This window comes from Eutrigla gurnardus (genome assembly GCF_963514095.1).
Source record: "Eutrigla gurnardus genome assembly, chromosome: 8".
Lineage (NCBI taxonomy): Eukaryota > Metazoa > Chordata > Actinopteri > Perciformes > Triglidae > Eutrigla > Eutrigla gurnardus.
The window spans coordinates 20395507-20411503 of NC_139922.1; the positions used below are offsets into that span (position 1 = coordinate 20395507).

A 15997-nucleotide genomic window follows, 5' to 3' on the forward strand; every position below is an offset into this window, starting at 1 on the left:
TCCCAACAAACCCGGTTGGGTATTTACCCCGTCACATGGGAAATAATGGTTTACATAACCTCGATATGGAAAGGCATTACCTTTCCTAGCTGCGTTACACCAAAATTACAAAACACGTGCATTTCAAATGAGTTCTGTATCTTTTTTCAGCACCTTGGCATTCACAGGCAGGGGACTAAACTCCCACCCTGCCACACCACTCCTTCTATTTGTGTACTTTGTTTAGGTATGCACACCATGCATGTGCACACACCCATACGGCACATGCCTGAAGCACACATGCTTATGCACTGACAAACAGGGGAGTGGAGATAACAGATTGCTGTGATTTTTTTTTTTTGGGCTGATTGCTGATTTGGATCTTTCTTGTCGTTTAATCTTCCGCCCCCGTAAAAAGGAAAGTGTTTCATCGCACCTTCGTCTTTCTTCTGCACCTCCCCCGTTCTCCGACACGTTAGCGCTCACCTTTCCCCTGCTGGACATGGTCTGCAGTGAGCCACACCAATCCGACGTCTTACAGACTTGAGTCGCTTCGGAGAGTGGGCAGCGTTTGCAATCCTCATAAACAGGAGGTTATATTGTGAACTGAAGTTGTCAGACTGATTAGGTCATTTATGGTGATTCAAATTGCAAACAGGCCACATGAGTAATTGCATTGATGAGGTTTGACAAAGTGTTGATTTATGACAGGTGGACTGTGGCTTTTTCCGGCATATTAATATTTGTTTGCCACATCCATTTGCAGGGGTGCAGTGTGTGTTTTTGGGTCTGGAACATTATCCCTAATGTGCAAATAAGTGACAGCTAAGGGCAGACTGCTGCCTCTTTAGCTTTGGCTGAGACTGCGTCAAAATAAAAAGTCAGTTTGGAAACTTCCCTCCCCTGCAGCATGGTAACCTCTGTGTGTCCTGCTCTCTGCGGTGGAGGGACAGGGAGAGCAGACACTGATGACCACACCAGGAGAGCCTGCCAGCTAGATCCTCTTACCCACCTTGCATTTTTGGGGTCTATTTTCAACAGCCTCAGACACAACGGATACAACTACATTGCTATCTGTTCATTAATCCAGTGCTCTGTCTGTCTATCGTAAATCTGAATATGAATCTCAGGTGGGAATCGAGTACTGCAGGGAAGACATATTTAGCATCACTCTGGTTGAGTCCCCTGACAAAAAGCCAACAGAATCCATTGAATGGACTGTTTGGTGTGATGAAGTTTAGTATCGCCAAATCCTTTTTAAGACATGTAAAAGCCTCACAATCCACAAGTGTGATATTCACTGACTTATTTCATAAGTTAAAACGAATAGTTATTTATAAAACATATTACTTGAGTTACTTAAGTTACTCGTTATATCACCATGTAACTTTCATAGCATGTGAAAGTAACATAGTGAATAAGCAGAGAAAGTAACCTTCAATGTGGTTAAAGCAAGCTTAAGTATCTGCGGGCCACAGGGGCTTTATGATGTATGAGAAGCTTCTCCTTCTCCTTGAAAATCCCTGCAGCATCTGAAGGCAGCCGGACGCATATGTTGATAAATCCGCAGCCTCTGAGAAGCGCTAGAATGCAGAGCTGTTAAAAACGACCGGTCACTATGTTTACCTTCGTTAAATTGCCTGAAAACGACGCCAGGCTGCTACAGTAAAACCATACAGACTTCAGGCTGGTCGGTTAGAACTCAATACTCTGCTTATTTATGGTGGAAGCGTCCGGTTACCATGGCGTCTCATCGCCTCTTTCCCACCTATCGGACCGGTGTTAATAGCGTAAATATAGCGTTACAGTAACTCAGCATTACTTGGGTTAATAACTGTAATATAATTACTCTTTTGTAATCCCTTACACTACTCATTACCGGGGAAAGTATTGATGTCACAATGCGCCATCTAATGAAAAACCCATTCAAAAAAGCCTTGAGTCTACGAGACGAGGGAGTCGGAAGTGCAAAAAAAAAGATAATTAATTTCCAGTTTCAGTAATAATTACTGTGTGACTCCATATGAAGGTTTTCAGGAGGAGGAATATATTAAATATTTAGACAAATACTGTTTCTTCAATGGAAAGGAGAGGTTGATCATGCATTGCTTCTAATAGCAACTGTAGTATTGGTAAAAAAAAAAACCTGCTGATTCTTCATTGATCGTTTTATCGATTAAATCCCAAATTAGATTCCATTAGACATGCATATACAGACACCCAAGCCAGAGTTATATTCACGGGGCCACATCTCACACTTCATCATATGCATCCAGGCTACGTGTTTCCAAGCTGCTGGGCAGAGTGGACAGGTACGATAGAGATCATGAGCCCGGGGCTCGAGTCCAGGAGAGCTGGGACATCGAGGGGATAACCGGGCGAGGACCAGGTCTGTGGGTCGTGTGGGGAGGGCTGAGAGAAGAGAGATAGAGGCTGACCACACTCTGCTCTCTGGTCAGCTCTGCACTGTCTAATGGAAGGTCTTATCACAGGCAGGGCCCACAGCCCTTATCACACCTGCCCACTATCAGCCCCACACTGGATTATCCCTGAAGGGCGAATCTGCACGCCTTCAATCATTTACTCTATCACAAGGACCCATCTCTGCTGTAGCCTCTCAGTCAGCCATAAAAAATAAAATAAAAAAAAAAGCAGAGAGAAAGAGATTGAGGGAAGCGAAAGAGAAAGAAAGGAGGGGCAGAGAAGCTATTTCATGCTCCCCAGAGAAAATGTATCACATGAATTGCAGTGGAAACTTCGTGGAAGTCCACGCTGATGGTGAATCAGAGATGGCCCGTGCATCGTCAGCCGAGAGGAGGCGATAGGTTTAGGAAAGCGGAGAGTAAGATGGCGGTCGTGGATAGGAAGAGGGGGGTTAGGAGGACTTTTTTCATTTCCCTCCAAGAAGCCAGGAAGCAGATTTCATCCGCAGTTTCAACGATCTCTCCAGCGAGGAGAGTGGAGGCCATATGGCAGCTCCAGCTAATAGCACAGCTCAGATTAGTTTGGGGAAGAGTGGGAGAAGAAAGCGGCAAGGCCGAGAATGAAGGAGGATCAGAGGCGCTTGAGTCTAGAGAGCAAAGGAGAAACTCTGCCCGTCCCAACATCCACCAGCTTATTCTCCAACAAGGGATGGGAAGAGGCCCGGTCCCGCTAAAGCAAATGAAAGGAATACATTTCTGTTTTTCCTCGAGGTATTCCTTTTGGAGCCTGGCATTTGCCTTTTTTTTTTTTTGTTTATTTCTCCACTGGAGGCTCGTCAGCTCTCTTCTACGCCGGGTCGGAAGCAGGAATGCATCCTCAGGGTGGGCTGTAAATGCCAGCCAACGAGCTGTTTGTTGTTTTGGCTTTCGGAAAGAGAACCACAAGTTTTTGTTTGCTGTGTTTTGCATTTTTCTAAAAGAGGGTTGTTGTGATGTGGTTACAGTAGTACCCTTTTAAAAAAAGAGGAAGTCTAGTTGAATTGCCATCTCGTGATTCATTCATTTCACCGATGAAGGAAACAGAATGTTAAAAAAAGTGACATCACACAGGGCCAAGAACCCTTTTGTAAATAGAAACCACGGAGGAGGGGGGGGAACCGAAGTGTCTGTCTCTTGTTCATGACACGCCATTTCTTTTATGCAACTCCTTCTCTTCATCTTCCCCTTTGACTCCGACTCCATGCTGCTCTGATGCTATTATTATACCTGCTACCCCGTTTTCTTTCAGGGTGCAAAGTGTAAACGAGATGAGACATTCAGCGTTCTAGTCTCTCTCTCTCTCTCTCTCTCTCTCTCTCTCTCTCTCTCTCTCTCTTTAAATGAATGAATTAAATTAAATGCAAGGCTTTATTAGCATAATAAATAAATGATTAAAAAAATAAGTCCAAAAAATATAAGCAGAATATTTTACAGTATGTGTGTGTGTCTCTCTCTCTCTCTCCCTCTTAGCTTCTTATCCCAGTTCTAAAGCTGACATCATGTCTGTAATGTTTGTGAAGGGGCTGACGGTGATGGTGGCCTTACATTGCTTCATGTAATCTGCCCTATGACATGACATTTTTCCAAGAAAGAATGCTTCACCCATGCTTTAATGAAAATGTAAAAATCGTGTTTGATGATCCATGTTCTCCGCGTCTCTCCGTGCAGGTGTCGGACCGCTGCGTCGTGGCTTTGGTGCCCAAGCAAACGTCGTCCTACAACATCCCTACATCGGCCAGCATATCCCGCACCTCCATCAGCAGATACGGTGAGCCAGAGAACCCCATCGCTCCGTTCATGTTCATGACATTGATCACGTTGATTGCAGAATGCCACCTGACGTATGCTGTGTATACACGGTGTGAGGCATGTGACGTTTGTTGTCTCACACACATCGTTGTTTTTTCTTGGATATATTTATATTAGATGTTCACTCTGAAAAGCTCCATAGCTCCCCAAATCTGTAGTCAGCTCTTTGTTTGTTTGTTTGTTTGTTTGTTTGTTTGTTTTGTAGCTGTACAGCCTCTCTCTCTCCAACTGGGTGTGCTGCTCTTTGCTTTACATTTCAGGTCCAAACTGTGTCGGGTGGTACAATGATAGAAGGACGAGAAAGGGAAAGGAGAGGGGACAGGGAGAGCTATAGGCTCTGTTTGCTTTTAAAGCCGTATTCATGTAATGACGATGCAATCTGTGCCGGACACGACGGCTACGACGCTCGCTGCCTGCACGCTTGTGGTTTTGTGCCAGATTTGGACCCACGCCAGACACACACAGCAGCACCAGGCAACGTGTGATTGCTAATTATTCTGTGTGAACGATACTTCACAGGGGGAAAAAAAGATAAATGAGCATGGCCAATTATCACGATTGGATGATAGAAAGTGAACACTGCCTTTAAACTGCTTAATGCAGAAACAGAGCTAATCCCTGCAAGCAATTACAACGTATTTAGGATCGGATACCTGTGGATTCATGGTGTGGTGGAGAAGAAAAGGGCTTTATATTCAGTGTATGTGTTGTAAAGTAATGCGGAGTGACATTCGCAACATAACTGAAAGCGAATTTCTACGATGACCTTTAGAAGATTAGAGTGCGCTCAGTCATTACTCTCAATTAAATAGACGATGGAGGACCAAAGTCATGTAAAGAAGTGTAACAAAAGGGAAGAACCGTCATCTGCATTATGTTGTTATTTTTAATACTGTGTCACAATTTTCCCTTTGCTTCGGGCCATGTTTACACCGAAAATTATTTTTTCAAATTTTAAATAACAAAATAACTGGGTGAATTTTATTATGAGGAACCGAGAGGAAAATGTGTTTTATATTCTTCAATAAAACAAGTCGACCAATCCTGCAGGGAGAAGGAGCAAAAATAATGGGGTTATTTTATTGTGAAAAATATAAAGGAACTAAGATGTTTATCTGATCACTATCCGCTTAGACAGGTTGCATTGAGAAAAGTTCCAATTGGGGCATTCAATCACAAAAGTGGCGAGTTGAGAAGACGAAGTCGCGAGGGATATTCAAATCCATCACGGAAGTGCAGCGAGCTGCCGCGGCTGGCGAGACGCTGCACTCGCTCGCATTCTTCTCCTAATTCTGACGTGGTGTGTGCGAGTGCTCCATCACCGGCGCCGGACGTGCGCGGCGTAGCAAGCGGAGGCTCTGCTGGCGCGTGCCCGTCCCTCATCAATCACGGGTTGGCACAGCAGGCACAGCTGCACCCCGACACCTGCTGATGGATTCATACCAATTTCACGTTCAACACTTAGCATCTTGACTTAAATTACAACACTGACCCCCTCCTCCCCTCCCCCGCCCACACTTAAAATGAGCAGAAACATGCTCCCCTACTGCCTGGCAGAGGAGAGCTGCAGGTTGCTGCTCAGTGTTCGGGGAGTCGGGGGGTAAAAGGATGGAGGGGACGAGGAAATACCAGAGCAGGAAAAAACAGTGACCGGATTACGATGGGATTCGGGAGCTAAATCCACCCTGCACACAGGCACATATATTCAACACCCCCTTTCCCGGGCCAGGCTCCCAAGTGGCCACTGCAGGGGCGCAGGTCGGTCTTATTCCAAAAGGTGCAAGTGTCTGTATCGGCAGCGAGGAGCTTTGTTGTTTAGCTCGGCCTTTGAAGCCGGGGTCAGAGAGATTCTCACTGAGATCCTCGGAATCTCTAGAGGAGCCCGCTTCCCCCGGAGTAGATGACGGCTAATTAGGGAAACTGAAACCAGCATCATCGAGACCGAGTGAAGAGCGAGGAGGCAGGAGCACAAGAGCAGGATGACGCGTGGATAGAGGAGGGTGGCTTCAGTGCTTAACGAATTAGGGGATCTTTTGATGCGTTGATTAGCGTGTGACAGGGTACGTTTTTCAACGTGACGTCAGTAGAATGTGGCAGGGAAGGAGCCAATTATGAGCACTTTTAAGAGGAGCCAGGCCCACCTTGTCTCAGTCAGCGAGGCGGGGATTATGTAGAAAGGGAAAAGGAAAAGAAACGTGAGTGTAGGGAGGAGGGAAAGCAAACGACTGTTCAATTATTCATGACAGGGACAGAAGAAGGAAACAAAGCATAAATATGTAGCGTTTTGTAAATAACTGTAGCTGCACAGTGTATGTAGTCATGTGTGTCATCAAGAATTCCAGTTCCAATTCCAAGAGGGCCACTACTAATCAATGGGATGGCAGGGGCTCTATGAAATTATCCACCACTGACATTTGCTTTACAGCAGGGCTGAAGTCACTGGGAGATATTTTTGTGTGCTCAATCCGCACGTCAATATATCTTTTCAACCGTTTTTTTTTTTTTTTTTGTACATTTACCCAGAGCGATAAAGTGTCATTTTTTTCTGTGATTTTCCACTGAGAATAAAGGCATTCACACTGTGCAAAATGTACATATTATGAATCCTTTCAAATTTGACCAGGGCGGTCGATACCAGATCCACCGCATGGCTGTTTACCGGAGGAAGCTCAAAATCACTCGTATCAATTTTTGCTTTTTTTTTTTTGTGGACAGACTCTTCGTTCCGCTACACGGGCAGCCCCGACAGCCTGCGTTCACGCGCTCCCATGATCACCCCGGACCTGGAGAGCGGCGTGAAGGTGTGGCACCTGGTGAAGAACCACGAACACGGAGACCAGAAGGAAGGAGACCGCGGCAGCAAGATGGTGTCTGAGATTTACCTGACCAGGCTGCTAGCTACCAAGGTACCACATTCTCCCAGACAACGACCCTCATCCTGGGTTTTTCAGGACTTTGCTGCATGCAGGCTGCTTAAGTGTTGACTCCCGTTGCTCACAAAGTGCTGATCTGTGTTCTCTCCTTCTCCTAGGGCACTCTACAAAAATTTGTGGACGATCTATTTGAGACGTTGTTCAGTACAGTTCACCGAGGGAGCACTCTCCCCCTCGCGATCAAATACATGTTCGACTTCCTGGATGAGCAGGCGGACAAGCATGACATTCACGACACAGACGTACGTCACACGTGGAAAAGCAACTGGTAAGTTCTAGTAATATCACATACATTAGGCCCTTATACCATGGCGTACGACGACTCTTCAGCCTGATCCCAGAGAATTCACTCACAGGCTGAGATGACTCCCATCTCTTTACTTATTCTCTTTGTCTCCATCTCCCAGCCTTCCGTTGCGTTTCTGGGTGAACGTGATCAAGAACCCGCAGTTCGTGTTTGACATCCATAAGAGCAGCATCACGGACGCCTGCCTGTCTGTAGTAGCTCAGACCTTCATGGATTCATGCTCCACTTCGGAGCACCGCCTGGGCAAAGATTCCCCATCCAATAAGCTGCTATACGCTAAAGATATCCCCAATTACAAGAGCTGGGTAGAGAGGTAAGAGCCGATGCACTCGCTTAAGACTCTTACAATAAATGTTGACTATATAAAGAATTTGTCTCCCAGTTGAGCTATTGCCAAGTGTCGCCCCCCGTCTGTGTCCTCAGGTACTACGCCGACATCAACCGGCTGCCGGCCATCAGTGACCAGGACATGAATGCCTATTTGGCGGAGCAGGCCAGACTCCACTCCACAGAGTTCAACATGCTCAGCGCCCTCAATGAGATCTACTCTTACGTCAGCAAGTACAGTGAGGAGGTGAGCAATCCGAACGCGATCCAGCTTGAGCCGGTATCGGCCCGATATCGCTACGGGTGCATCCCTAATTCGCGAGGGCCAGTTTTTGTACAAAAACTCCTGAGCAGGCACAAAAGGCACAGTATTTCCAAAAGGGCTCAGGTGGGGAAAAGAGACGAGAATCATTGCGTGACTGTGACGAAAGTAGTGAATCAAACACAGATGACTGGCGGAGAGAACGGAAATGGGAGCTGTGATTAAACATGAATGCATCATGTGACTGTTTTAAAACACCAAGCAAAGCGGATGGGGAATGGTTTCTGCTAATTAAAATTTGATAAGACATTTACCTCTGTATTCTATCACATAATCACCATTCTCCACCTGCTCTGCTTTGAGCTTCCACACTTCTGCTCTGCTACCTCCGTTCCTCCATCCCCCCCCCCCAGATTCCTACAAATAAATGATATTATAAGTTAAAGTCTAACAGACAGTTTTTCTCAGGTGGAGTTGTACTCTGCTCTTTATTAAATGTTTCAGAATGTTTTAACTTCATTACGGAGTATTTCTACACAGCATTATTTCCTTTTTCAAACAAATCCCTCCCCGCTCTGAACTACATACTGAGCTCCTTCACTCGTGGATTTTACCTGGAGGCCAGTCCCCGGCACTGACTGCGTAATGAGCTGCCGCCTTGGCAAATCAGCTGCTAATTACGGGGCAGATTGCGAGCGCAAATTGAACAAAAGACGTGCCACAAATTTGCCCCGATGCTTTAACGTGTGTTTACCTTGCACTCGGTGTTCCCGGACTATTCATAACTGGCAAAGGTTAGCGAGGGTCAGCCCAGAGTCTTCAGTAGACTTCCCCAAAGCCCAGAGGTCTAGTGAGACCTGCGCTTAACAAGGCGGTCTGTCTGATGTGCGGAGCAGAAAGTAAATGACTACAAGCTCTCAGCATGCCGCGCCTTCCTTTTCCCGTCTGTGCTGCGTTAGTGCGGACTGTCTGTTATACACGGCGCTCCTGAGCGAAATCATAGCCAACACGCACACACTGTCACATCACAGGGAATGTAAAAAAGAAAAAACAGAAGGAGAGGAAGAAAGAGAAGGGAGGTAAAGAGAGTGCATTTATGGAGACATTCTGCTTTTAATGTCAGCTCCTCCTCTGGGAAGCATTAGCCTGACCTTTATGTTGGACCGCAGTATCTCCCTCGCTTTCTCTCGCCCTATCTCTTATTTCCTCTCTCCCTCCTTCCTGCACGTCCCCTCTCTCCTCACCCATTATCCAGTCAGCTTTCCCTTTGCTCCACATGAATCTCTCACACACCCACGTCTGCTACCTCTGCAGCCGTAGCCGTCTGGTGCACACATGCATCCAGACATATGCAAACTCATTTTGCGACACATACACTCCACACACATGTACCCCCATCAATCCTGCAGTATCTGCTGTCTCCCAGAGTGCAGTGTGTTAAAAAAAACCTCACCTAGCATTAATGGTTCCTCATTCTTACTCAGCCGCTTCACAAAGGGCTAAGCAGGCCAGAGCTGCAGCCTACTTAAATGGATTTGGGAGATGGCAGTGGGAGCTGCACCTGCATACAGTGCTACAGATTAATAATAGATTGCTATTGGGCCCAATGAGGAGGAGGGAGCGCTCTGCCAGTATAGCTGCCAGCCTTTAAGAGCACTTAAGCAGATGAGTGGAAGACGGTAGGTGTGCAGACAGATACCAGGACAGGCAGCAAACAAAGGTTTGCCGTGCTATGCAGAAAAAAGAGACGAGAACAAGAATGTTGCTGACATGTTTTCCAGACAGCAAGCAGTCAGTCAACATTTACTGCATTGAAGGTGGCCGAGATACCAACCCACCATGACCAATCCCCTTTAAAAAAAGTGGTTCTGATTGACTGGAGGACGATAAAATGACATTCAGGTCACTTGACACGACATGTACTTGTTTGAAATAACAAAAACAAGTACAGCACTATGTTTTTCTGTTGCCAAAATGCTTGTGAAAACCAGATATTTTATCAATATTCATGTTTTACGATGATATGTCCCTAACCTCAGTATGAATAAATTGACAAAGACCATGAATGAGTAAAGAAAAAATACTTTTTTTCCCCGTGATTATTCTGAAGTGTGTTTTAACATGAATGGATGGTACATTGTGGGTGACAGTTTTTCCCCCCATGTTCATTTATTATTTACCTCTTACTGCAGAATATTTGAAATTACACATTGCATAAGAGGGGTCAATTAATTATTTTGTTTGACTCATGAATTATTGAGCGAAACACTCCATTCTAGTCTAATGTAGTTTGGTGGGAAATGGATCCGCGGTTGCAAACAGATGCAAACCAGAAACCATATGTTGGAAATAAAAGCTGGAGCATTCGGACAAAGAAATCCATATCAAAGGTGATGACGACACGGCCCACACTGTAGTACGTTTTCTGTTCATGTTAAAGGCCTTTGTCATGTGTGATGCTGCCACTCTGACAGAATCATCCTGACAAGGCAGACACCAGATCAGAGAACAAAGAGGTGAAGAGTCTGTCTGGATTCCTTTTGAACCCGACTTGACAAATGCCAAAATGTACAAGAAATGGGCTCAGAAGATAAAACAGGGAAAGGCTAATGCACACATATCCTCCATGTTGTCAAAGGCAGTGATGTAATGTTTCCCTTTCGCATGGTTTCCATGGAGAAACCTAAAAGCACCGGCTGCAAATTCTATAACTGTATGATAACCAACAAGGATGCAGTCACACTATGTATTTGTGACCCGAGGCGTTATGTTTCCAGACTTACCGTCCCTTTCTTGTGATATCTCCGGAAGGCCTTGAGCAAATTTCTTTTAGTTGAATTTTAAACTTAGACTGAAGGGTTACTAATTAGATTTTTGGTGGTCAAAGGTCAAGGCCACTGTGTACTTATGTCCGCCCCGTTCTCATGCAAGCAATACCTCAGGAACACCTGAAGTAGACTTTCTATGCATCAGGTGCAGTTCTAGTTTCTGGCAGGAACTTGACCCCATGTTCTTTCCTCCTGGACAGATCACAGCGGCCCTGGAGCAGGATGAGCAGGCCAGGAAGCAGAGGTTGTCCTACAAGGTGGAGCAGCTCATCTCCGCCATGTCCCTTGAGAGCTGAGAGTGACGGTTGCTCGGAGAGAGAGAGAGAGAGGACGAGAGAGGCAGGACCACAGTCTCTAGAGGACCTCCCATGAACGTCTCCGGATTAATTACCTCTCATCGTGGGAGCTACGCCCACGAACCCGACCCGGGACCTCTCTGCATCCACAGCCGGACCGACATACAACTGGTTTAGTTTGTAATTCTTTCACCTCGTTCCATGATGGCACCAGCTACGGGCCCACGGACTAATAATAGAGGCCTTGCAGCTGGAGCTGACAATGGCATCAGCAGAGAAGACGACAACATGGCTCGTATTTATATTTTATTTTTGTTCCTTTTTCTCCAAGTTTGACAGGAAAGTGTGTGTGTGTGTGTGTGTGTGTGTGTGCGTGTGTGTGTGTGTGTGTCGTACTGAGGAAGACTCCACGAGCAGGATGGTGAGAGCAAATGGAAGAACAGATTTATCCTCCACCCGGTCAGAAACTCACATCCGAGTGTGAAACGGAGACAAAAAAAAAAAAAAGAACGGAGGTGAGAAGCAGAGGAGCAGATCTCATGTTGGACATCTGGATTTGCATTCAGATTTCTCAGATTTTATTTTTGTACTTGTACATTTAAATATTATCAGTTGCAGTCGAAGTATCCACCTAGGATTTCCATACGTGTTATTGTATAAAGACATATAGAGCGCAGCGCTACATCAGGGTGGTGTGGTAGTGAAACATGCCGTAGTCCGTGTCTTCTCTCACTCCTTCCCTCCTCGGACTCTTCACACGTTCACGGACAGGAAAACCTCTGCTCTTTATATCCCGTCCAGAAGTGTACAGGAAAAACATGAGACTCGTGCTCTTCGTCGAGGGAGCCGATGGAACGGGGCCCGTCGGTCCTCACCGTTCAGCCAGCATGCTTGCACCTAAACTGAGGATGACGGAGAAGACGTCTATAGTGTATTTAGGAGATGACCTTAAATCAGCAGCAATCTGGTGTCCAAGGCTTTTTTTTTTTTTTCTGCAGTTAGGTCATCCGTGTATGTACCTGTTGATACTTGCCAATCAGTGTATGTGAATGTACAAATGTTTTTCCATTTGTTTCTGTTTGTTTGTCTTTTTTTTGAGTTTTGCAAACAGAAAGGGGCTCAGTTGAACTGAGATCCGCAGACGTTTGCAGCGGCTCTTCAAGTGAACGACTCCATTTGTCCGTCCCCCCCCCCCCCCCCGTCCAACTGCTTCCCAAACATTATTTTTGCTGGAGGAGAGTGTGTTCTGTCTGCATTGTGACTGATTGGTACGCCACAGTATGTGCAGCCAGCACGAAAACCAGACACGAGCAGTTGGTCTCCGTAGGCTGAAAACTCTCCGTTATATAACCACAGATATCTCTTTGGGAACTTGATCAACTTTAGGTGGACTTTGCATGCATGCAATCACACAGCAGAAGTGTTCTATGGGTCCATCTTTGATTTTTTTTATTTTTTATCAAGTGCCAGTGAGTCATGCAGGCTCCAGTTGGCAGCCGAGATGTTAGCTGGTGGGAGATCTGACCCGTGTCCTCGCACAGACAATAAGAAGCCGAGCTCACCGAGTTTAGTTTGAACAAGTGCCAAAAGATCCTTGTTGTTACAAATTGTTCACTAATGTGTCAAAAAAAAAAAAATCGGTTTATGCTTTACAGAGGGAGCGAAGCTCTCGCGTTGGAGTGTAGAGCCGATTCAAGCTTAAGCTTATATAACTGGAAATGGTGAGTTTTCGAAACTCATGAAAAGGTACGAAACATAAGCGGGAGAAAAATGATCTGGAAAACGAGGGAAAAAACATGAAAAAGTAGAAAAAAACGGAAAGTATGTTTCATGTTATGTGGGTGCGTCTCCTGACTTAAACCAAAACGTCACAAGTTACGAGGCTGATGTAACCTTTCAGCCTCCTAGCTGGATGACAAACAAACTGTAGACTCCATCCTCTGAATACGTACTTTACTTTTCTTCCGGGATATATGTTTGCTTGTTGTTGACATCAAGTACTTGAAAATAGGTAGTATTAAAGGTTTTGCACAGTATACCGCAATTGTGTGTGTTGAGAGCGTGATTTAACACCAGTAGTGGGTGAAAGGTGCTTCTTTTCTCTGTGGCCTTAGAAACCCGTCTGCTTAGTGTTCCCGGTCGTACTAGTCCCTCGACTCGGGCGCGGTCCTTTTTCAGTGCTTCAGAGCCCGATAGTTCTTTTTCCAATAATACCCAGCGACGTGCACTCGGCTGAGAACTGTCTTAGTGAGATAAAGTAAAAGGAAAGGTGAAGAGGCCACGGCCCCGGCTCAGGCAGACATTGCCTCGCTCAGCACTCGGGCTCGCCTGAGCTGTTTGAAGAGAAGTGTTGAGAAACGAGGAGAGAGGGAGAGGTAGAAAGAGAGAACCCCTTTAGCTCTAGTTTCCTGCTCCGGCTTTGAAGCTGCTCTTTGATCTGAGTCAGTTGTGTGCACAGTATGATCAGGAGATGGAAAGAAGAAGAAGAAGAAGGGAAAAAAAACATCAAACTAACAGGCAAGGAGAAATGTAGGATGAGGTGACGTTTGACATGCTATTACTGTGTTCGGCCAGCGGGGGCAGGAGCGGGGAAACGGTAGTCGTAATTTGTTCCCTCATCTGAAAAGCACTTTCTCGCTCCCCGACCCTCCAAGAAAACATCTATAGGTACACAATGGCACACACATATACAGTAAATACACAAAACATAAAGCTTCTTCCTTTTGATTAAGGTGTCTTCCCAATTTCAGCAAATAGAATTGTATCCTCCTCATACCTCACATTGCTTGTACGGAGTAATGCTTTTTATCATTTTAACAGGACCTAAATGCCTTTTCCTTTTTGCGAGGGATGAAAAAAAAAAGTATGTTTATTAGAGTCTTTCCAACTCTTAGATGAGCTCCCTCGTGTTCAGTATTGTGACTAACATAATCAGAGGCACGCAAATTGGTTGAAAGTGGCTTTGATTTTTCTCTCAGAGATCATTTATATCAGGATGTTTCTTTTTTGTCTTGTGTGAGATTTCTTGCATGCATTTTAATTCATGCTTTTGTTCTGCCTGGTATTCCGTATCGATCCACGCCGTCATTAGTCCAACTGCAATTCTTCCCGAAGCCCCATCTGTACACGTCTTGCATCACAGCTGAATGCACCTTTTTTTCGTTTTTTACTAGATACTACACGTTTCTGGGAACATTTTAAATTCAGTTTGAACTGAGAAGAGAAAAGTTTGTTTACTCTTTCTGCAGCGCAGAATCCCATTTGACTGCCAGTTGTGTGAGATAAGGATACATGCTCATAAACACAACCTCTTTTCAGCTCAAGCTGATCGCTTAATTGAAGATGCTTTGTGCACTTTTTTCTTTTTTTTTTTGCTCTCTGTGTAACGTGTTGCCGAAGAGATGGTGTTGTGGTCTTGACTGGCACGTGTCATTCCTTACACAAAACAAAAGCATTAGTCAGCATTTTTGTTTGCTTTATGGCATCGGACAGAGGAATCGAAATCCCGAACAATGTATTACTCTCAAGTCAAAATATCAGAAAGTATAAAATGAGTATCCTTCCATTTAAAACGCATTGTAAACAAACCCTTTGTAGACACTGGAGTTCTGTAAAATAGTAATTACTGGCAATGATGATGATGATGACGATGATGATGATAATAATAATGGCTGTCTGTTCTTCTTGTTTTATAAAAGTGTTGTGAAAATTGTAAGAAACTTAAAGTATTTAAAAAAAGGTTGTTCTCTTGTTTTGTTTTTTTTATTTGCTTTGATTTTGTTATGATAATATATTATTGTGTACCTATTGTAAATATGAAGCACACCTATTTTGCAAGCCAAGGATTCACTTTGTACTGTTGTTATATATAAATAAACTTTGCTGGTTAAAAATTGCATAGAGCCGAAACGTGTATTCATGTCTTTTTGTTCGAGCGACCTTCTCATTGGTGCAAATAGAGAAGAGCCCCCGCGGTTCCCACAATGCTTTGGGGAATATAAACAGGAAGTAAGACGTTACCATGGATCCAGTAAGGTACTGCGCTTCAACTATAGCTATGTTGAGGGCTTTTTGGACAATTTGTCGACATTTTCTCAAATTGGCACAGTTAAAAGTATGCCGAAGTTGTTTTTTGGTGTTTATAGGCGTAGAAAAAACTTTCACTTGGTTATTTCGATACCTAAGAAAACTTAAAATGTTGGTTATCAAGCTAGGTGGAGGCTGTTGTACGCAGCGGACGTCGGAGATGACGACAGCCTCGGTAAGTCACGCTGAAAATAAACTGTTTAATTTGTGTGTTCACTTAACTCCGAGGTGGAGGGTGTTTTTTTGTTTTAAAGTAGCTTAAATGCATCATGAGGTGCGTTGTCTGTATCACTAAATTCCTGTAATTTGCAGACCACTTTCGTACACCTGTCCCCTTTCACCTCTCGTCCTTTTATTATTTACCTCGCACCAATGCCCACTCTGGACTCTTTTCAGGCACATCCGGGTCATGTCTCCCTCCCATCCCCTGTCTGTCTTCACCGTGAGGTCCCGCTCACTTCCTGGCCGGCGGCTAACAGGAATAACCGCGGTCGTTTGTCTTCATGCGAGTCTGTTAGCTTCCCTGCGCCACCACGGGGGCTGCAATCACATTAGTGTTGCTAATGGAAGTGTGGGTCAGTGTGTTTAGCTGGAATGAAATGGCCTTGCCGAGGTCCGTGGAGGTAGGATTGTGGATGACCAATGAGGAACAAGCCCAAACGTTGTTCAGCTCCCTGGCTGCAGCTGTCTTTCATTAGAGAGGAGTGA

The 15997-nt window shown here is 45.0% G+C and overlaps 1 protein-coding gene across 1 annotated transcript in view; it reads left to right on the plus strand.

The window, feature by feature from the left end:
* The window catches only part of plxna2 (plexin A2), a 171585-nt gene extending 156473 nt beyond the window's left edge, over nucleotides 1-15112 (plus strand). Inside the window, exons 27-32 of the mRNA XM_084014686.1 lie at nucleotides 4110-4209; nucleotides 6966-7156; nucleotides 7282-7451; nucleotides 7591-7803; nucleotides 7914-8064; nucleotides 11108-15112. Coding sequence (XP_083870812.1) covers nucleotides 4110-4209; nucleotides 6966-7156; nucleotides 7282-7451; nucleotides 7591-7803; nucleotides 7914-8064; nucleotides 11108-11203 — 921 coding nt within the window. The 3' untranslated portion in view covers nucleotides 11204-15112. The remainder of the gene's footprint in view (nucleotides 1-4109; nucleotides 4210-6965; nucleotides 7157-7281; nucleotides 7452-7590; nucleotides 7804-7913; nucleotides 8065-11107) is intronic.
* Nucleotides 15113-15997: the final 885 nt, after the last annotated feature.